At 42.6% G+C, this 21,629-nt stretch overlaps 1 protein-coding gene across 2 annotated transcripts; it reads right to left on the bottom strand.

The window, feature by feature from the left end:
* Positions 1 to 4: 4 nt before the first annotated feature.
* On the bottom strand, positions 5 to 14,373 carry LOC106569323 (THO complex subunit 1). 2 transcript variants are annotated; one of them, XR_014380345.1, is made up of 21 exons: positions 14,084 to 14,373; positions 13,782 to 13,855; positions 13,609 to 13,669; positions 12,394 to 12,463; positions 12,130 to 12,248; positions 11,942 to 11,990; positions 11,658 to 11,753; positions 11,480 to 11,562; positions 11,273 to 11,349; positions 11,000 to 11,108; positions 10,622 to 10,756; positions 10,311 to 10,411; positions 10,082 to 10,146; positions 9,561 to 9,613; positions 6,245 to 6,315; positions 2,747 to 2,842; positions 2,105 to 2,170; positions 1,511 to 1,594; positions 752 to 988; positions 457 to 541; positions 5 to 353 (listed from the first exon to the last, which is right to left on the bottom strand). XR_014380345.1 is itself a non-coding variant. In XM_082960926.1 (21 exons), the coding sequence occupies exons 1-21, from the start codon at positions 14,132 to 14,134 to the stop codon at positions 76 to 78; spliced, it is 1,971 nt and encodes a 656-aa protein (XP_082817052.1). In that variant the 5' UTR covers positions 14,135 to 14,273; the 3' UTR covers positions 5 to 75. The 2 variants fall into 2 exon arrangements, 1 of the variants encoding a protein (XP_082817052.1); XM_082960926.1 differs by having other exon boundaries at positions 752 to 899; positions 14,084 to 14,273.
* Positions 14,374 to 21,629: the final 7,256 nt, after the last annotated feature.

Here is a 21,629-nt window from a genome sequence, read left to right as displayed (position 1 = left end):
CTGGTCAAAGTTGAGTGTTTATTTAAAGATTCTACGGAGGACGAAATTACAGTCATGTCTAAGCAAGGCCTTAATCTATGTCTCGTTGAGGATCTCTGCGATCTTGGGGAAGCCAGCAGCATTGAGCGCTGGAACCAGGCTCTCGACAGTGGCCTGTGTCCCCTCACGGTCCTGCCAGGCCACCAGCAGCAGCTTGGCCTGCATGTCCACGTCCTTGCTGTCTGTCTCAATCTCCCGGATCTCCGCTGCTTTTATCTCCAGCTGGCCAGCCAGGGTCTTCCATTGGGAACCCAGCTTGGCTGCTATGTCATCCATCTGCTGGTTAGACACCAGTTTGGTCTGCATGCTCAGACCTTGGGGCACACAAAAGGGATGTAATCTGCAGTCCAACTGGAGCTTTGATTTTACAACTACATATCTAGAAGCTCTACACTTTAGTTTTGTACTAGAACTCACTGTCGTTGCTCTCTTTGAGAAGCGTGTCACCGTTGTCTTCATAGTCTTCCTCTCCTGTCTTTATCTCCTCAGACGGGAGGTCCTTCTGTGATGACAGGGCAAAGGGGATCCAATACATCAAGAGAGTTTAGGACATCTCAATGACACACTCCTTGTGTCCTCTTCCTCTGACCTCACATGAGGAGTATGAAATTGAGATTCTCCCATGGTGGACACCCTATGCTCCCAAAGGGAGCCTTGTGTAATTCATAAACATTTTCAGCACCCATAGTTCCAGCCAGACCAGACAACTCACCGGCAGCTCCTTGGCCAGTTTGATGACCATGCTCTCCAGGTAGTCAGCCAGGCTCTTGAACTGCTGGTTGGTGGGCTGGAAGAAGTGGGGACTCCTCCTAGACAACAGACGCAGGGCTCGCCAGCCATAGTTTGAGTTACGCACCACCCTACAGGACAGGGGGCGTGGAGCTGAGTGGATAATATTGAACCAGAACACTTCACACAGCAGGATCTTTCTTGACACCATTGGACAGGTCTTAGGATAGACAATCAACAGTTAGTGTACAAAACATTAGGAACACCTTCCTAACATTGAGTTGCACCCCCTCAGAATCGCCTCAATTCATTGAGGCATGGACTCTACAAGTATCAAAAGCGCTCCACAGGGATGCTGGCCCATGTTGACTCCAATGCTTCCCAGAGTTGTGTCAAGTTGGCTGGATGTCCTTTGGGTGGTGGACCATTCTTCATACACACAGGAAACTGTTGAGCGTGAAAAACCCAGCTGTGTTGCAGTTATTGACACACTCACACTGGTGTGCCTGGCACCTACTACCATACCCTGTTCAAAGGCACTTCAAATCTTTTGTCTTGCACATTTACCCTCAATGGCTCACATACACGATTAAGAATCCTTTAACATGTCTCCTCCCCTTCATCTACACTGATTGAAATGGATTTAACAGTTGACATCAATATGGGATCATAGCTTTCACCTGGTCAGTCTCATGGAAAGAGCAGGTGTTCCTAATGTTTTGTACACTGTGTATACACGTACTTGTACTCGTCTTCCACCATGTTGGCTGGGTCAGCCTGTTCAATGGCCTCTTCAAAAAACTCCTCCAGAGTAGGCATGAATTCCCTGTGTACAAGAAGTTAAATATTTTCTACAACCAAATCTCTATGTAAATGGCAAGTTATAGAAGGGTCCATACCAATGTTCAGTCCATTTTTTTCCAGCACTGAGCACATTTCTGGTCTGCTGAGCACAAACTTCCAACGTTAGGAAAATTCGGTACAACTTCCAGCATGCGTTTACTGTCAACACTGAGGCTGTAACCGTAAGTTACAGTTTCAGACAGTGTTCAAGTAGGCTGCTGTGGTTTTTAGAGCATTTGTTCATGTCTTTTCTGAGTCCCCTTACCGTATGAGTATGAGCAAGTGAATCGCTGTTTGCGGTAAGTTTCTCAAAAACAAGTCAAGTCGCAAAGAAAGTGTCTGGACCCTTGTATAATATGTCATTTACATATATTTTTTACATTTGGTTGTACAAAGCGAAATTCTCCTTTAATGTTATACACCAAAAACGTATAGGTAGGTAAGCGGGCTATGTAACTTTGACCAGCTGCGCCACTGCTGTAAAACCACTCACCTGCTAACTGACTGGCAAGCTGCCATATTGTTATGGTTCAGATTCCACAGTCTCGTGAGTTCATCACTGCAAGAAAACAAAAACGAGTTTTGACAAAGCCAAATACAAGGGAAGCTGTGTCACTCGTCCCCCATATTGGCAACATGCTATGTCTCCCCATTTTCATTAGGCTCCAATGTGAGGGCTAGACATTGTAAATAATCCTACTGGCATACCTCAACTTTCCTAAACCAACTATGGTTTTGGGGAACACATTACTATTCTGTCCCAGTTATCATTGCCATACAGAGTTCGGATATGGACAAAATGTCCAATTCACACATGCGTATAATACAGGGGCGGCAGGCTAGTGGCTAGATCGAATCCCACAGCTGACAAGGTAAAAATCTGTCAGTTAATCCACTGTTCCGCCAGGCACCGATGACGTGAATATCAATTGAGGTAGCCCCCCCGATTCAGAGGGGTTGGGTTAAATGCGGAAGACATTCAGTTGTACAACTGACTAGGTACCCCCCCTTTCCCTACAGACTTGAATCTTTGATATTCTTTCTGTAATGAAAAGCGCTATAGAAGTTGAATAAATTATTATTGTACATTATAAGCACCCACCAAATTATTATTATTGTTAGGATTGATACTTACTTCCCCATGAAGACCTTCCTGTCAGGGCCTTTACCTAGGAAGTCTTCTGGAGCTTGTCTCTTCCTCATGGGTCTCTTGGGTTTGTCATCTACTGGTCTGGGGGGTGGGGCATTTGCATTATTCTTGATTATAACACTTTACAGTACCTTCAGAAAGCATTCATACCCCTTGACTTATTCCACATGTTGTGTTACAGCCTGAATTCAAAATAAAATATTTTTTTCTTCTCACACACATTACCCCATAATGAAATGTCTTATTTAAACAAGTATTCACACCCCTTAGTCAATAGTTCATAGAAGCACCTTTGGCAGCAATTGCAGCTGAGTCTTTTTGGGTAAGTCTCGAAGAGCTTTCCACGCCTGGATTGTGCAACATTTGCCCATTTTTCTTTTCAAAATTCTCAGCTACTCAGGAACATTCACTGTCTTCTTGGTAAGCAACTTCTGTAGATTTGGCCTTGTGTTTTAGGTTATTGTCCTGCTGAAAGGTGAATTCATCTCCCAGTGTCTGGTGGAAAGCAGACAACCAGATTTTCTGAGGATTTTTCCTGTGCTTAGCTCCATTCCATTTCTTCTTTTATCCTGAAAAACTACCCAGTCCTTAATGATTACAAACATTCCCATAACATGATGCAGCGCCCACTCTGCTTGAAAATATGGAGTGGTACTCAGTTATGTGTTGTATTGGATTTGCCCCAAACATAACACTTTGTATTTAGGACAAAAAGTGAATTGCTTTGACACATTTTCTGCAGTATTACTTTAGTGCCTTGTTGCAGACAGGATGCACATTTTCACATTGTCAATTAGGTTAATATTGTGGATAACTACAATGTTGTTGATCCATCCTCCGTTTTTTCCTATCACAGCCATTAAACTTTTAACTGTTTTAAAGTCACCATTGGGGCTCCTGAGTGGAACAGCATCGCAGTGCTAGAGATATCACTACAGACCCCGGTTCGATCCCGGGCTGTATCACAACCGGCTGTGATCAGGAGTCCTATAGGGCAGCACACAATTGGCCCAGCGTCATCCGGGTTGGCCGGGGTAGGCCGTCATTGTAAAATAAGAATTTGTTCTTAACTGACTTTCCTAGTTAAATAAAGTTAATTAAGTTAATTAAAAATCCCAGAGTGGTGTCCTTCCTGTCTGGCAACTATGTTAGGAAGGACACCTATATCTTTGTAGTGACTGGGTGTATTGATACAGCAGCCAAAGTGTAATTAATAACTTCACCAAGCTCAAAGGGAGATTCAATGTGAGCATTTAAAAAAAAAATTACCAATAGGTGCCGTTCTTTGTGAGGCATTTGAAAACCTCCCTGGTCTTTGTGGTTGAATCCGTGTTTCAAATTCACTCCTCGATTGAGGGAACTTACAGATAATTGTATGCATGTGTGGGGGACAGATGAGGTAGTCATTCAAAAATCATGTTAAACACTTATTGCACACACAATGAGTCCATGCAACTTGTGACTTGTTAAAGCACATTTTTACTCCTGAACTTATTTGGCTTGCCATAACAAAAGGGGTTGAATACTAATTGACTCAAGACATTTCAGCTTTTCATTTTTTATTAATTTGTAAACATTTCTAAAAACATCATCCCACTTTGACATTATGGGGTATTGTGTGTAGGCCAGTGACAACCTCAACTTAGTCCATTTAAAATTCAGGCTGTAACACAACAAAACGTGAAAAAGGTCAAGGGGTGTGAATATCTTCTGAAGGCACTGTATATACAGTATCATTCAAAAGTTTGGACACACCTACTCATTCAAGTTATATAATATAATATATATATATATATATATATATATATATATACATACATACACACACACACACACACACACACCACACATACATACATACATACATACATACATATTCTAAATTGTAGAATAATAGTGAAGACATCAGAACTAGGAAATAACACATATGGAATCATGTAAGTATATATATATTTTATATTTGATATTCTTCAAAGTAGCCACTCTTTGCCTTGATGACAGCTTTGCACACTCTTGGCATTCTCTCAACCAGCTTCATGAGCTAGTCACCTGGAATGCTTTTCCAACAGTCTTGAAGGAGTTCCCACATATACTGAGCACTTGTTGGCTGCTTTTCCTACACTCTGCAGTCCAACTCATCCAAAACCATCTCAATTGGATTGAGGTTGGGTGATTGTGGAGGCCAGGTCATCTGATGCAGCGCTCCATCACTCTCCTTCTTGGTCAAACAGCCCTTACACAGCCTGGAGGTGTGTTTAGGGTCATTATCCTGTTGAAAAAAATTATAGTCCCACTAAGCGCAAACCAGATGGGATGGCGTATCGCTGCAGAATGCTGTGGTAGCCATGCTGGTTAAGTGTGACTTGAATTCCAAATAAATCACTGACCGTGTCACCAGCAAAGCACCCCCACACCTCCTCCATGCTTCACGGTGGGAACCACACTTGCGGAGATCATCCCTTCACCTACTCTGCGTCTCACAAAGACATGGTGGTTGGAACCAAAAATCTCAAATTTGGACTCATCAGACCAAAGGACATATTTCCACTGGTCTAATGGCCAATGCTCGTGTTTCTTGGCCCGAGTAAGTCTATTCTTATTATTGGTGTCCTTTAGTACTGGTTTCTTCACAGCAATTTGACCATGAAGGCCTGATTCACCCAGTTTCCTCTGAACAGTTGATGTTGAGATGTGTCTGTTACTTTAATTCTGTGAAGCATTTATTTGGGCTACAATTTGAGATGCAGTTAATTGCAGATTTCTGAGGCTGGTTTTAACTGGGTTTTCCTTTCCTGTGGTGGTCCTCATGAGAGCCAGTTTCATCATAGCGCTTGATAGTTTTTGCGACCGCACTTGAAGAAACTTTCAAAGTTATTGAAATGTTCCAGATTAAGACCTGAAGGTCAGTCAAAGTAATGATGGATTGTCGTTTCTCTTTGCTTATTTTAGCTGTTTTTGCCATAATATGGACTTGGTCTTTTATCAAATTGGGCTATCTTTCTGTATCCCAACCCTACCTTGTCACAACACAACTGATTGGCTCAAACGCATTAAAAAGGAAAGAAATTCCACAAACTTTTACCAAGGCACACCTGTTAATTGAAATGCATTCCAGGTGACTACCTCATGAAGCTGGTTGAGAGAATGCCAAGAGTGTGCAAAGCTGTCATCAAGGAAAAGGATGGCTACTTTTAAACAAATCAAAAAATATTAAAGATTCTTAACACTTTTTTGGTTTACAACATGATTCCATATGTGTTATGTCATAGTTTTGATGTCTTCACTATTCTTCTACAATGTAGAAAAAAATAGTAAAAATAAAGAAAAACCCTGGAATGAGTATGTGTGTCAACTCTTGACTGGTAATGTATATTCCTCACTTTAATGAATGATATACATTTTCGATTTGGACTTTGTCTTGATAATACTATTTTCATAAGTATAGGATCATAAACATGAGGTTGTTGAATTCTGCTGCTATACCTTTCCTTCACAAAGCTTGGGCATCCTTCATTTTTCCACGAGTTCCAGTTCTCCTCTGTGTTTAGGACATGCTGTCAAAATATGAGAGGGGACTTTTCAATGTCATCAATAACCTTTACCCTGTGAACCTTGACTTGTAATACAGCAGGCTATACAGTACCATTCAAACGTTTGGACACAGCTACTCATTTGAGGGTTGTTCTTTCTTAATATTTTTTTCTACAATGTCGAATAACAGCGAAGACGTCAAAACTACGAAATAACACATGAATCATGTAGTAACCAAAAAAGTGTTAAACAAATCAAAATATATTTTATATTTGAGATTCTTCAAATAGCCACCCTTTGCCTTGATGACAGCTTTGAACTCTGTTGGCATTCTCTCAACCAGCTTAATGAGGTAGTCACCTGGAATCCATTTCAATTAAACAGGTGTGCCTTGTTAAAAATGTAATTAATGCGTTTGAGCCAATCAGTTGTTGTGACAAGGTAGGGGTGGTAAACAGAAGATAGCCCTATTCGGTAAAAGACCAAGTCCATATTATGGCAAGAAGCTCAAAAAAGCAAAGAGAAATGACAGTCCCTCATTACTTTAAGACATGAAGGTCAGTCAATCTGGAACATTTCAATAACTTTGAAAGTTTCTTCAAGTGCAGTCGCAAAAATCATCAAGCGCTATGATGAAACTGGCTCTCATGAGGACCGCCACAGGAAAGGAAAACCCAGTTACTTCTGCTGCAGAGGATAAGTTCATTAGAGTTACCAACCTCAGAAATTGCAGCCCAAATAAATGCTTCAGAATTCAGGTAACAGACACATCTCAACATCAACTGTTCAGAGGAGACGGCGTGAATCAGGCCTTTCTGGTCAAATTGCTGCTAAGAAACCACTACTAAAGGACACCAATAAGAAGAGACTTGCTTGGGCCAAGAAACACGAGCAATGGACATTAGACCAGTGGAAATATTTCCTTTGGTCTGATGAGTCCAAATTCTATATATTTGGTTCCAACCTCCGTATCTTTGTGAGACGCAGAGTAGGTGAACAGATGATCTCTGCATGTATGATTCCCTAAGGGAAGCATAGAGGTGGTGGTGTGATGGTGCTTTGCTGGTGACACTGTCTATGATTTATTTAGAATTCAAGGGACACTTAACCAGCATGGCTACCACAGCATTCTGCAGTGATACACCATCCCATCTGGTTTGCGCTTAGTGGGACTATCATTTGTTTTTCAACAGGACAATGACCCAACACACCTCCAGGCTGTGTAAGTGCTATTTGACCAAGGAGAGTGATGGAGTGCTGCATCAGATGACCTGGCCTCCACAATCAGTCAACCCATTTGAGATGGTTTGGGATAAGTTGGACCGGAGAGTGAAGGAAAAGCAGCCAACAAGTGCTCAGCATATGTGGGAACTCCTTCAAAACTGTTGGAAAAGCATTCCTCATGAAGCTGGTTGAGAGGTTGGCAAAAGTGTGCAAAGCTGTCATCAAGGCAAATGGTGGCTACTTTGAAGAATCAAAAATATATACTGCTCAAAAAAATAAAGGGAACACTTAAACAACACATCCTAGATCTGAATGAAAGAAATAATCTTATTAAATACTTTTTTCTTTACATAGTTGAATGTGCTGACAACAAAATCACACAAAAATAATCAACGGAAATCCAATTTATCAACCCATGGATGTCTGGATTTGGAGTCACACTCAAAATTAAAGTGGAAAACCACACTACAGGCTGATCCAACTTTGATGTAATGTCCTTAAAACAAGTCAAAATGAGGCTCAGTAGTGTGTGTGGCCTCCACGTGCCTGTATGACCTCCCTACAACGCCTGGGCATGCTCCTGATGAGGTGGCGGATGGTCTCCTGAGGGATCTCCTCCTAGACCAAAGCATCCGCCAACTCCTGGACAGTCTGTGGTGCAACGTGGCGTTGGTGGATGGAGCGAGACATGATGTCCCAGATGTGCTCAATTGGATTCAGGTCTGGGGAACGGGCGGGCCAGTCCATAGCATCAATGCCTTCCTCTTGCAGGAACTGCTGACACACTCCAGCCACATGAGGTCTAGCATTGTCTTGCATTAGGAGGAACCCAGGGCCAACCGCACCAGCATATGGTCTCACAAGGGGTCTGAGGATCTCATCTCGGTACCTAATGGCAGTCAGGCTACCTCTGGCGAGCACATGGAGGGCTGTGCGGCCCCCCCAAAGAAATGCCACCCCACACCATGACTGACCCACCGCCAAACCGGTCATGCTGAAGGATGTTGCAGGCAGCAGAACGTTCTCCACGGCATCTCCAGACTCTGTCACGTATGTCACGTGCTCAGTGTGAACCTGCTTTCATCTGTGAAGAGCACAGGGCGCCAGTGGCGAATTTGCCAATCTTGGTGTTCTCTGGCAAATGCCAAACGTCCTGCACGGTGTTGGGCTGTAAGCACAACCCCCACCTGTGGACGTCGGGCCCTCATACCACCCTCATGGAGTCTGTTTCTGACCGTTTGAGCAGACACATGCACATTTTGTGGCCTGCTGGAGGTCATTTTGCAGGGCTCTGGCAGTGCTTCTCCTGCTCCTCCTTGCACAAAGGCGGAGGTAGCGGTCCTGCTGCTGGATTGTTGCCCTCCTACGGCCTCCTCCACGTCTCCTGATGTACTGGCCTGTCTCCTGGTAGCGCCTCCATGTTCTGGACACTATGCTGACAGACAGAGCAAACCTTCTTGCCACAGCTCGCATTGATGTGCCATCCTGGATGAGCTGCACTACCTGAGCCACTTGTGTGGGTTGTAGAGTCCGTCTCATGCTACCACTAGAGTGAAAGCACCGCCAGCATTCAAAAGTGACCAAAACATCAGCCAGGAAGCATAGGAACTGAGAAGTGGTCTGTGGTCCCCACCTGCAGAACCACTCCTTTATTGGGGGTGTCTTGCTAATTGCCTATAATTTCTACCTGTTGTCTATATTCCATTTGCACAACAGCATGTGAAATGTATTGTCAATCAGTGTTGCTTCTTAAGTGGACAGTTTGATTTCACAGAAGTGTGATTGACTTGGAGTTACATTGTGTTGTTTAAGCGTTCCCTTTATTTTTTTGAGCAGTGTATTTTGATTTGTTTAACACTTTTTTGGTTACTACATGATTCCATGTGTTATTTCATAGTTGATGTCTTCACTATTATTCTTTAATGTAGAAAATAGAAAAATAAAGAAAAACCCTTGAATGAGTAGGTGTGTCCAAACTTTTGAACTAAAACATGTGAACTTGCAGGAACTACACAGACTTACAGAATATTGAGACTATTCTTACCTCGACCATGGTGGCAAACTTGTCTCCATCCGGTGGGATCTCTCTGAGCAGCTACAGGGAACAAGTTAGACAGGTGATAAAAAACAGCAATATCTGAATATACAATAAACACATGTATCATACAAAAGAGCCCGAGTGACATTTAAAATGTTTACTCAGTGAAAATGTACAGCTGAATACATACATTCAATACAGTGCAGTGTCCACGTATAACCTTAGTTCTAAGACCCTCTCTTCCACAAAGATGTACTTCAGTACTTTTCCCTATCACCCAGGATTTCTCCGTGCATATCAATAAGAATTATTATCAGTCAGCAGAGGCCTTGCGTTATTGGGAGCACACATTCCTACAGTTCACTAAATAATTACACTTCTAATACACAAAGCTTGAACCTAACACTACTTTCAATCTCTAAGGATATAAAAACAATCTATTCATACTAAGAGGATAATTATATAAAACAGTAAAGATAGAAAACAGTAATTTACAATCTATCAGATGAAACACACACACACCCCCTGGTACACAACTTTGGTGGTCTCCTCCATCCATGAACACTGATCATCATTCAGGATACAACTGGAGCTGCAGCAACAGGACAAGAGTTGGTAGTGAAGAGACCAACAGCAGTCAAATCACAATATCAATTCACTGTTACACCTTTTACTGCTAAATTGAATCAGACTACATTCAACCTGACATAGGGTATGATGGTGTGGGATGGGGGGCATCTTCTTGGGCCACCTCACCTTTTGAACTTGACCTGTCCCTTGAGGTACTGAAACAGGATAAGGTACTGCAGGAGGATGTGTCGTCTGAAGTTACTGTCACTGAGCTGCAGGTCCATCAACTAGAGAGGCAAAGACAGAGACTGTCATTGTATTTGAAGGGATCCATTTGAGAAAGGCGAGGTATAGACTTCCTAATCTCAATCACATAATGAGTAGTTACTTGGGATGTAAGGTGATTTGAAGAACAGTAACTCTGTGCAGTCTTACTGCAATGTAGTCAATCTCTATTCTGTTCTATTCTTAATTGATGGAAGAAGTTGAGATGTCACCTTCTCACTGGTGAGGAACTTGGCAAAGTAAACGTGGTCTCCTCCTGCCGTCCTTTGCTCTTCCAGCTTCCTTTTAGAAGCCTGCATGTCGTCCAGCTTGAAGCTTCTAAACACTGCCAGCGTCTCGTCTGAATACTACAGACAACATACAGAACATTTCTATTAACTCAAACAACTTTTCAGTGTCTTCTCACAGAAACAAACAGCCAGCACCTGTCTGGATACTTCACAGGACATACAGAATAGTAACAGTTTTGAACAAGACATTTTTTAAAGCAAAGTGTCATACTTTTAGTAGATGTCCATAGATGGGTCATGTCAGATAAGAAATGTCACAAAGCTATTTTGGGAGGGAAAGAGTGAGGGCAGAAAAGTCACCTTGAGGAAAGTCATCCAGGAAAACTTCTCATAACACTGAACAGGGTTTCTGAAGTAGTCCTGCAGAGTCCAGAACTTTCTGTATAGGTTGTAGTCGATAGGGATGGAACTACAAACAGGGAGCAATTTTATAGATGACAACTTGTTTTAGCAAGCTGCAATCAAACTTACAAGACTTGCCAGCATAGGGATCTGTGCAACAACTATGTTGATGAAAAACCACTGATGATTCCAAGTATTGTGATAGATGGAACAAGAACTCATGTTGCTTACCATGGAGCAGGTGCACTAGGTTCCTCATCTCCCATCTCCCCCTCCTCCACTTCCATCCCATCCTCCTCCTCTGTGGGCTGTAGAAGATAACTCAGAACAGAGGTAGAGAGAGAGTGGTAATTCATTGTTAAGCACATTCAACAGCACACACATCATTCAACTGCCTACTCAATATACAGTATCTGTAATCCTTAGAAAAGGCCTTACCTTCTGGCCAAGAGTGCTCTCTAGCTCATTTTTGTTGAACACTGTGATGTTGTCGAGATTAAACTGGCTCTGCAGGTTCAGACCTGAAACACACAAAGGAACACAATAGTGGCCACAAGTCCACATCCATGATAAAACATTAATGACGTCAGTTCCTAGCTCCATGTAACCCTCTCACCTGATTTCTCAGACAGGGGAAAGAGACGAGCCAGGAACAGCTGGATCCGTCCACAGAAGACTGTGTTCTGAGACTTGGACAACCTCCTCAAAAGATCTGCAGGGTAAGAAGATGGGGTTTAGTGATGGAATATCTGCACAAATCAAGAGAACAACAAACAGGGCCGGCAAGTAGCCTAGACGTTAGAGAGGCGAGCCAGCAACCAGAGGGTTGCCAGTTCGAATCCCGGGTCCTACAGGAAACATCTGCCAGAAAGTGATCTTAATGTGTGCCTTTATCCTCACCATTACACATCCTTAACAAGTAGTTTTTCCCAGCAGTGTAAAAGGAGTTCTGAAAGTGAGAGAGGAGAAAATTATATTGGTGGCATTTCCTCAATAACTAAAAGGAAAGATCTTCTATAAGAAACCTGTCATCAAGTAAACATTGACAGTTACTCAAAGATCACAGAGAAACAGACTAAGCTACTTACAGACTTCCAGGTGGAGACATTCTCTTCAACAAAGGAGAAGACCTTATCACACTGGTACAGAGGAAGACAGTCCAGAACATCTCCCAACAGTAGGAAAGGAGTGGTGGCGGAGCAGATACCTGCATGGACAAGTGAATTTACTACACTTTTCTACACAATTACTACATAATTTGCTGTCTGGCGTGTATATCGATGAAATACTGAAGAGGTAAAACAGAGGTAGATGTAGCGATGTTATGCCCTGACGTTCAGCCTGCCGCTTACCTTCAGTAACTCCATCAATGCTGAAATAGATGAGAGACAGAAAGTCATCGACGAGTGCTTTCTTTTCCACCTGTAAAAGAAAAGGAGAGAAAGGGAGAATGTTGCCCGACTCTTGGTGAAGCATATTGAGGATAAGCAAGACCATGTACTAGCAGTATACTTCGACAGATTTTTCACCTCGTCGGCTCGGATTTTTCGAACCAGCGACCTCGCTAACCACTAGTTGGCAGGTAGCCCTTGAGCAAGGCATTTAACCCTAAATTTGCTCTAGGGGCACCGTACTACCATGGTTTACCCTGTAAAACAACACAATTCACTGCACCTATCAGGTGTATGTGACAACAAAACAAAACACACACATATACACACACATACACTACACATATATATACCCCTACTATATACTAAACAAAAATATAAATGCAACATGCAATAATTTCAAAGACTTTACTGAGTTACACAGTTCATAGAAGGAAATCAGTCAATTGAAATAAACGAATTAGGCCATAATCTATGGATTTCAAATGACTGCCAGAGGCACAGCCATGTCTGGGCACAGGCCCACCGACTGGGGAGCCAGGCCCATCCAATCAGAATGAGTTTTTCCCCAGAAAAGGGCTTTATTACAGACAGAAATACTCCTCAGCACCTCCACTCCTCACACTATCCCACAGGTGAAGAAGACGGATGTGGAGGTCCTGGGCTGGCATGGTTACACGTGGTCTGCAGTTGTGAGGCCGGTTGGAAGTACTGCCAAATTTTCTAAAACGACGTTAGAGGCGAAATTAACATTAAGATATTAACATTAAATTCTCTGGCAACAGCTCTGTTAGACATTCCTGCAGTCAGCATGACAATTGTGTGCTCCCTCAAGACTTGAGACATCTGTGGCATGGCGTTGTGTGACAAAACCCCACATTTAATAGTGGCCTTTTATTGTCCCCAGCACAAGGTGCACCTGTGTAATGATCATGGTGTTTAAATCAGCTTCTTGATAAACCACACCTGTCAATTGGATGGATTATCTTGGCAAGGGAGAAATGCTCATTAACAGGGATGTAAACAAAATTGTGCACAAAATTTGAGAAAAATTGGCTTTTGTGTGTATTGAACATTTCTGGGATATTTTACTTCAGCTCATGAAAAATGGGACCAACACTTCACATATACATATCTAAAACAAATTACACATACACTACATTTCTTTAAACTTACAATCTCCTCCTCCAGGACTTGCCTCAGAGCTTGGTCAAGGGTGGTCTTCTTCTCTGTCTCACTGTGAAGAGAGAAGCAGGCTGACAATGTCAGTGGTGATGTGGACAGAGGCATAGCCTAGAGATAATAGAATGTTAACAGCTAACGTTAGCTATGTAACGTCATTCACTCACTTTCCAGTGATCTGGTTGAATGCGTTTATCAAAGGTTTGCTGGTTTTGTTGACCAACGCACTCCTGGTTGAGGCCTGGGTGAGAGTTATAACAATTGAACAAATAATAAAAGCTTAGTATTTTCTTGGGACTATCGTTACACGTTAACCTGCTAACGTTATTAAGCTAGCTAGCTAACGTGTCTAATAAATATGACTTGGCTTGCAAAGGTATTGTAAGCGTTTCTACAAAGATGTGATAAACAATTTGAATCATGCATAGAATAGAATCTGAAATACTCCGTATTGAAGACAAGTTCTTACTGTAAATATATCTTTTGCATCGTTGAAATTGAATAAAATCAGTACAGACATCTTTCCTCTTCAACAATAAACGTGACCCCGACTAAAGTTGTATATCCGGTTCAAATCAGGCGCAATCAGGATACCAACATTGTAAGCCTTAAGGCATGGTTCAGAAAGTCATGTTTATAATTTGTAACATGAATACGGATAATCTTCTGCCCTAGTGGTATTTTGATTTTGTTTACAAGGAACATCAGAGCCACAGGTTCCTATCGTCAACATTAGAGTAAAACTTACTGTTCAACTAGGCCTATGCCAAATCAAATGCATTGCTGGCCTTTAGAAATATATCAAAACTTTATTTTATAACCAGTGTAATAACGGATGTAGCCTATTGCATTTCAGGGATGATCTATGTTGTATTCCCTGGATGTTCATTGGTATTAATAGCCTTCAGTTTTACATGCGGCCAGAAGATGACACTATACACTGGTAAACTATTGATCGTTGTTCCACAGAGTTCCTAAACCCAGAAGCGCAACATCGCGAGACTTCCGGGAACGCATGTGCAGCAGACCAGGCTGAGGGTTTGGGGTTTGATGAGTCAATTATGAAGGTAACATAGTGCCTTGTGTAAAATAATGTAAAATATGAGTTGCACTTACTTATATAATCCGTTTTGTATTTGCAAAATTTTTTTGCAAACATGGCACTTCTTTTGAGAATAAATGCAACACTTGCAAGCACATAACATGAACTTTCAAACATGTAAGTTGATATGTTAATATATTCAATAATATTTGCAGCTAAATTTGAGAATGAATGCCACTAATTTCCTAAGCTTGTGATTGGTCAATCTTCTGTGAATCAAAACTACATTTACTTATGTCAAATCTGTACACTCAGAGTTTTGTCAGTAATTTACCGACTAACCTCGGCCAAACGTTTTGTAGATGTAAAACAACATTCAAATACAATTGTATTGGTCGTGTACACATATTTAGCAGGTGCAGCGAAATACTTGTGTTCCTAGTTCCAACAGTGCAGTAATATCTAACAATACACACATCTTGCAGGGTTCTGCAAGTAAGCAGCAGCGAAATAGACGAGCTCTGGTGGACAGCACTTTTTCTTCCAACCAATCAGGTGGTGTTGTCATTCAGGAAGGCGCTTTCACGTTTCACAAGGTTCTGGTCTGGAAGCACGTTTTCCCCTGTGCTAAATATGAATCAGATTTGTCAAAATTACTAGCTAGCTAAATGATATTCACAGAATTTGAAAGGTACACAAGGCGTTGTTGTGGAAGATGAAGGGAAGAATTAAAACACATTTTTCAACATAGCACAACCGCTACAAAGCTGATGCTAGCTAGCCTCTTCTATTGAGATTACATGGCTGGTTAGCTAGCTAGCATTAGAGCTTTCTGGTTAGCCTGTGTCTAGTGGTTCTTACATTACGTAACAGAGCAATAGGTCTAGCCATGTAGTTGCCATTTGGTTGAGAATCATTAGTTTAGAAAATACTTGTTTGCTCTGTGTATATTTGGTGTGTAGTTGGTTGGCTTTGTAAGTTAGCAAGCTGAGATCAATGCTCAAGTTTGCTAACGTTAGCAAGCTTGATAAATGTTTTGAGGAGAACAGGCTAGCGCCCTGTTGAATCAAGATGGTATGGGGAAGAAGATTAGATGTGCAGTTGCTTCATCTACCCGATGCAGTGCCCAAACGAGATCTAACTGCTCCAGAGAGAATCTGAGCGATCTCACCTTTTTATATCTTGATTAGCAAGCTGTCAATGTCTAACCAACGCAATTATATTAATTTTATAGGTAACTAGCTAGTTCTTCTAGCGTCCGTTAAATGTTACAGCCACAACATCATGATCATGTAGTCATGCATCTGCAGACCAGCGAGGTGGAGAAAAGCTTGCTTTGGGTGAGCTAGCTAGAACAACATCAACTAGCTAGCTATAATATAAGATAAACATTTTCATGAAAAGCATGGAAAGAGTTAGCTACCTGTAGTATTATTTGAAACCACCTCATGCATGTCTGTTACATTCCATATTATGTTTTAATATATTTGTACTGTATTGCTATCTGTCTCAAGTTGCACAAATTCTCTTTGAATTGTCATGTGGATTGAATTCTCATTCAAATAATGTTGTGCCTCTCTTTCAGATCTGCTAAGCACACCTCTGCCTCTGCTACCCACACAACTACGGCCTCAAAGTGGTTGGGTCAACTCCTTCCTGGCTGGCCCTGTTCAGGAGTGACATTGGACAGGGCCACAGTGTCTCCCAGCCCCTGTCTCCGTCCCCAGTAATTATTCCACAATAGTTTGTCGGGCGCTAGGGTCAACTTGTCTTATCTGGACCGTATTCCCAAAGAATCTTAGAGGAGTGTAGATCTAGGATCAGTTTTTACTTTTATATCATAATTAATCAAATTATATTGACTGGTGGAACCTGACCCTAGATCAGCACGCCTACTCTTGTGGCGCATTTCCATACAGGATTTACCACAGTGTTTTACCTAAAAGGCTCAGACTTTTCTGTCTCCATCTACGTGGGCCGGCACCCGTGTCTCACTGGGCCATGGCTCCGTCGGACCTTCTCTCTTGGGGCCAAAGCCAGGCCGCTGATACTTTTCAGCCTGCTTTTACATAACAATGGCTAACTGTGAACTTTAACATCTTCTCACAAAGCAACGATTTTGATAATGCAGAGGTTGTGGATTCTGCTCTTCACTGCCAGCCCTAGCTATGGAAACAATTTCCCTAGTATAACGTAAGGGTTTATGCACTAGTGTAACACTGATGTTAGTCGAAAAGCAGCATTGCATGCTTTGTGAATATGGGCCTTGGTCTAATGTGTGATCTTAGGCATGCTCCCACTAACAAAATCATCTAGAATGTTATTGTATGCTGTAGTGTTAAGATTTTCCTTCACTGGTACTAAGGGGCTTAGCACGAACCATGAAAAACAGCCCCAGAACATTATTCTTCGTCCACCAAACTTTACAGTTGGTAGGTAGCGTTTTCCTGGCATCTGCCAAACCCAGATTTGTCTGTCGGACTGACCGATGGTGAAGCGTGATTCATCACTCCAGAGAACGCGTTTCCACTACTCCAGAGTCCAATGGTGGCAAGCTGTATATACCACGCCAGCCGACGCTTGGCATTGCGCATGGTGATCTTGGGTTTTTATGCGGCTGCTCGGACATGGAAACCCATTTCATGAAGCTCCCGACTAATAGTTCTTGTGCCGACATTGCTTCCAGAGGCAGTTTGAAACTCGGTAGTGAGTGTTGCAACTGACAACAGACAATTTTTTTTTTAGCTGTGAGCTTGTGTGGACGACCCCTTTGTGGCTGAACCGTTGTTGCTCCTAGATGTTTCCACTTCACAATAACAGCACTTACAGTTGGCCGAGGCAGCGCTAGCAGGGCAGAAATGTCACAAAACTTACTTGAAAGGTGGCATCCTGTGACAGTGCTACGTTAAAAGTCACTGAGCTCTTCAGAACAGCCTTTCTACTGCCAATGTTTGTCTATGTGCACTCGATTTTATACACCTGTCAGCAACGGGTGTGGCTGAAATAGCCAAATTCCCTTAATTTGAAACGGTGTCAACATACTTTTGTATATACACTACCGGTCAAACGTTTTGAGAACACCTACTCATTCAAGAGTTTTTCTTTATTTTTACTATTTTCTACATTGTAGAATAATAGTGTAGACATCAAAACTATGAAATAACACATGGAATCATGTAGTAACCAAAAAAGTGTTAAACAAATTGAAATATATTTTATATTTGAGATTCTTCAAAGCAGACTGCCTTTGCCTTGATGACAGCTTTGCACACTCTCGGCATTCTCTCAAGCAGCTTCACCTGGAATGCTTTTCCAACAGTCTTGAAGGAGTTCCCACATATACTGAGCACTTGTTGGCTGCTTTTCCTTCACTCTGTGGTCCGACTCATCCCAAACCATCTCAATTTGGTTGAGGTCGGGTGATGTAGAGGCCAAGTTATCTGATGCAGCACTACATCACTCTCCTTGGTAAAAATAGCCCTTACACAGCCTGGAGGTGTGTTGGGTCATTGTCCTGGGTCATTGTCCTAAATAATAGTCCCACTAAGTCCAAACCAGATGGAATGGTGTATTGCTGCAGAATGCTGTGGTATCCATGCTGGTTAAGTGTGCCTTGAATTCCAAATAAATCACTGACAGTGTCACCAGCAAAGCACCCCCACACCATTACACCTCCTCCATGCTTTATGGTGGGAAATACACATGCGAAGATCATCCGTTCACCAACACTGTGTCTCACTCCCTCCTCCTCACAGCTGCCCATGTCCCTTAAAGTTGATGATGATTGTTACTGACAAGAAGCACATTGCTGAGCTTTTTAATCACCACTTCATTATCAGGATTTCTATTTGACTCAGCCATGCCTCCTTGCCCGTCCAACATTTCCTCATCTCCCACCCCTTCTAATGCGACGTGCCCCAATGGTCCTCCCTCTTTTCCTCTGCCCCGCTACAAAGTTTCTCCCTGCAGGCAGTCACTGAGTCCGAGGTGCTAAACGAGCTTCTTAAACTTGACCCCAAAAAAACATCTGGGTCAGATGGTTTAGACCCTTTCTTCTTTAAGATTGCTGCCCCTATAACCTCTGACCTTTTTAACCTGTCTCCTCTCTCTGGGGAGGTTCCCATTGCTTGGAAGGCAGCCACGGTTCGTCCTTTATTTAAAGGGGGAGATCAAGTTGATTCTAAAGGCCTATTTCTATTTTTCCCTCTTCATCAAAAGTGTTGGAAAAACTTGTCAGTAATCAACTGACTGGCTTTCTTGATGTCTCTGGTATGCAATCTGGTTTCCGCTCAGGTTATGGATGTGTCACTGCAACCTTAAAGGTCCTCAATGATATCACCATTGCCCTTGATTCTAAGCAATGTTGTGCCACTATTTTTATTGACTTGGCCAAAGCTTTTGATACGGTAGACCATTCCATTCTTGTGGGCCAGCTAAGGAGTATTTGTGTCTCTGAGGGGTCTTTGGCCTGGTTTGCTAACTACCTCAAAGAGTGCAGTGTATAATGTCAGAACATCTGCTGTCTCAGCCACTGCCTGTCACCAAGGGTGTACCCCAAGGCTCGATCCTAGGCCCCACGCTCTTCTCAATTTACATCAACAACATAGCTCATCAGTAGGAAGCTCTCATCCATTTATATGCAGACGATACAGTCTTATACTCAGCTGGCCCCTCCCTGGATTTTGTGTTAAACACTCTACAAGAAACCTTTTTTAGTGTCCAACAAGCTTTCTCTGCCCTTAACCTCGTTCTGAACACCTCCAAAACAAAGGTCATGTGGTTTGGTAAGAAGAATGCCCCTCTCCCCACAGGTGTGATTACTACCTCTGAGGGTTTAGAGCTTGTGGTACTCACCTCATACAAGTACTTGGGTGTATGGCTAGACAGTACACTGTCCTTCTCTCAGCACATCAAAGCTGCAGGCTAAGGTTAAACCTAGACTTGGTTTCCTCTATCGTAATCGCTCCTCTTTCACCCCAGCTGCCAAACTAACCCTGATTCAGATGACCGTCCTACCCATGCTAGATTACAGAGACGTCATTTATAGATCGGCAGGTAAGGGTGCTCTCGAGCGGTTAGATGTTCTTTACCTTTCGGCAATCAGATTTACCACCAATGCTCCTTATAGGACACATCACTGCACTCTACACTCTTCTGTAAACTGTTAATCTCTGTATACCCATCGCAAGACCCACTGGTTGATGCTTATTTATAAAACCCTCTTAGGCCTCACTCCCCCCTATCTGAGATATCTACTGCAGCCCTCATCCACCACGTACAACACCTGTTCTGCCAGTCAAATCTGATGCCCGCTTTGAGGATAATACAGTGCCACCGTCGTGGCCCGCTAACAAGGACTGCGTCTCTCCGTGGACGACGTGAGTAAAACATTTAAAACGTGTTAACCATCGCAAGGCTGCTGGCCCAGACGGCATCCTTAGCCGCGTCCTCAGAGCATGCGCAGACCGGCTGGCTGGTGTTTACGGACATAGTCAATCGCTCCCTATCCCAGTCTGCTGTCCCCACATGCTTGAAGATGGCCACCATTGTTCCTGTACCGAAGAAGGCAAAGATAACTGTGCACATCACAGACAAACTGAAATGGTCCACCTACACAGACTGTTTGGTGAAGAAGGTGCAAAACAGCACCTCTTCAACCTCAGGAGGCTGAATAAATGTGGCTTATCACCCAAAACCCTGACAAACCTTTACAGATGCACAATCAAGAGCATCCTGTCGGGCTATATGGTACGGCAACTGCACCACCCTCAACCGCAAGGCTCTTCAGAGGGTGGTGTGGTCTGCACAACGCATCACCGGGGGCAAACTACTTGCCCTCCATGACACCTACAGCACCCGATGTCACAGGAAGGCCAAACAGATCATCAAGGACAACAACCACCCGAGCCACTGCCTGTTCACCCCCCTATCAACCAGAAGGCAAGGTCAGTACAGGTGCATCAAAGCTGGGACCAAGAGACTGAAAAACAGCTTTTATCTCAAGGCCATCAGACTGCTAAACAGCAATCACTAACTCAGAGAGGCTGCTGCCTACATTGAGACCCAATCACTGGCCACTTTAATAAATAGATCACTAGTCACTTTAAACAGTGCCACTTTAAATAATGCCACTTTAATAATGTTTACATATCTTACATTACTAATATCATATGTATATACTGTATTTTATACCATCTATTGCACCTTGCCTATGCTGCTCGGCCATCGCTCATCCATATATTTATATGTATATATTCTCATTCACCCCTTTAGATTTGTGTGTATTAGGTAGTTGTTGGGGAATTGTTAGATTACTTGTTCGATATTACTGCACTGTCGGAATAAGAAGCACAAGCATTTCGCTACACTCACATTAACATCTGCTAACCACGTGTATGTGACCAATAAAATCTTCAGTTCGCTGTAGCTAGCGACTGGAATGAGCTGCAACAAACACTGACTGGACAGTTTTATCTCAATTTCTTGATTCAAATACCCAATCATGGACACTCTTACTGACAGTTGTGGCTGCTTTGTGTGATGTATTGTTGTCTCTACCTTCATGCCCTTTGTGCTGTTGTCTGTGCCCAATAATGTTTGTACCATGTTTTGTGCTGCTGCCATGTTGCTACCATGTTGTTGTCATGTTGTGTGGCTAAGCATTCTATGTCTTAGGTCTCTCTTTGTGTAGTGTTGTCTCGTCATTGAAGTGTTTTTTTGTCCTATATTTTTATTTTTAATCCCATCCCCGCAGAAGGCCTTTTGCCTTTTGGTAGGCCGTCATTGTAAATCAGAATTTGTTCTTAACTGACTTGCCTAGTTAAAGGTTAAATAAAGAAATAATAATGGCTGGAATGGCATCAACCACATGGAAATCTTGATGTTTGATTCCATTCCAACCATTATTATGAGCTGTCCTCCCCTCAGCAGCCTTCACTGAGATAGATTAATATGGCAATGGGCAGACCAATAA

This window comes from Salmo salar, chromosome 14 (genome assembly GCF_965601325.2).
Source record: "Salmo salar chromosome 14, fSalSal1, whole genome shotgun sequence".
Classification (NCBI taxonomy): domain Eukaryota; kingdom Metazoa; phylum Chordata; class Actinopteri; order Salmoniformes; family Salmonidae; genus Salmo; species Salmo salar.
The sequence above is the reverse complement of the archived record's forward strand: the minus strand, read 5'-3'. Positions and strand labels throughout refer to the sequence as shown.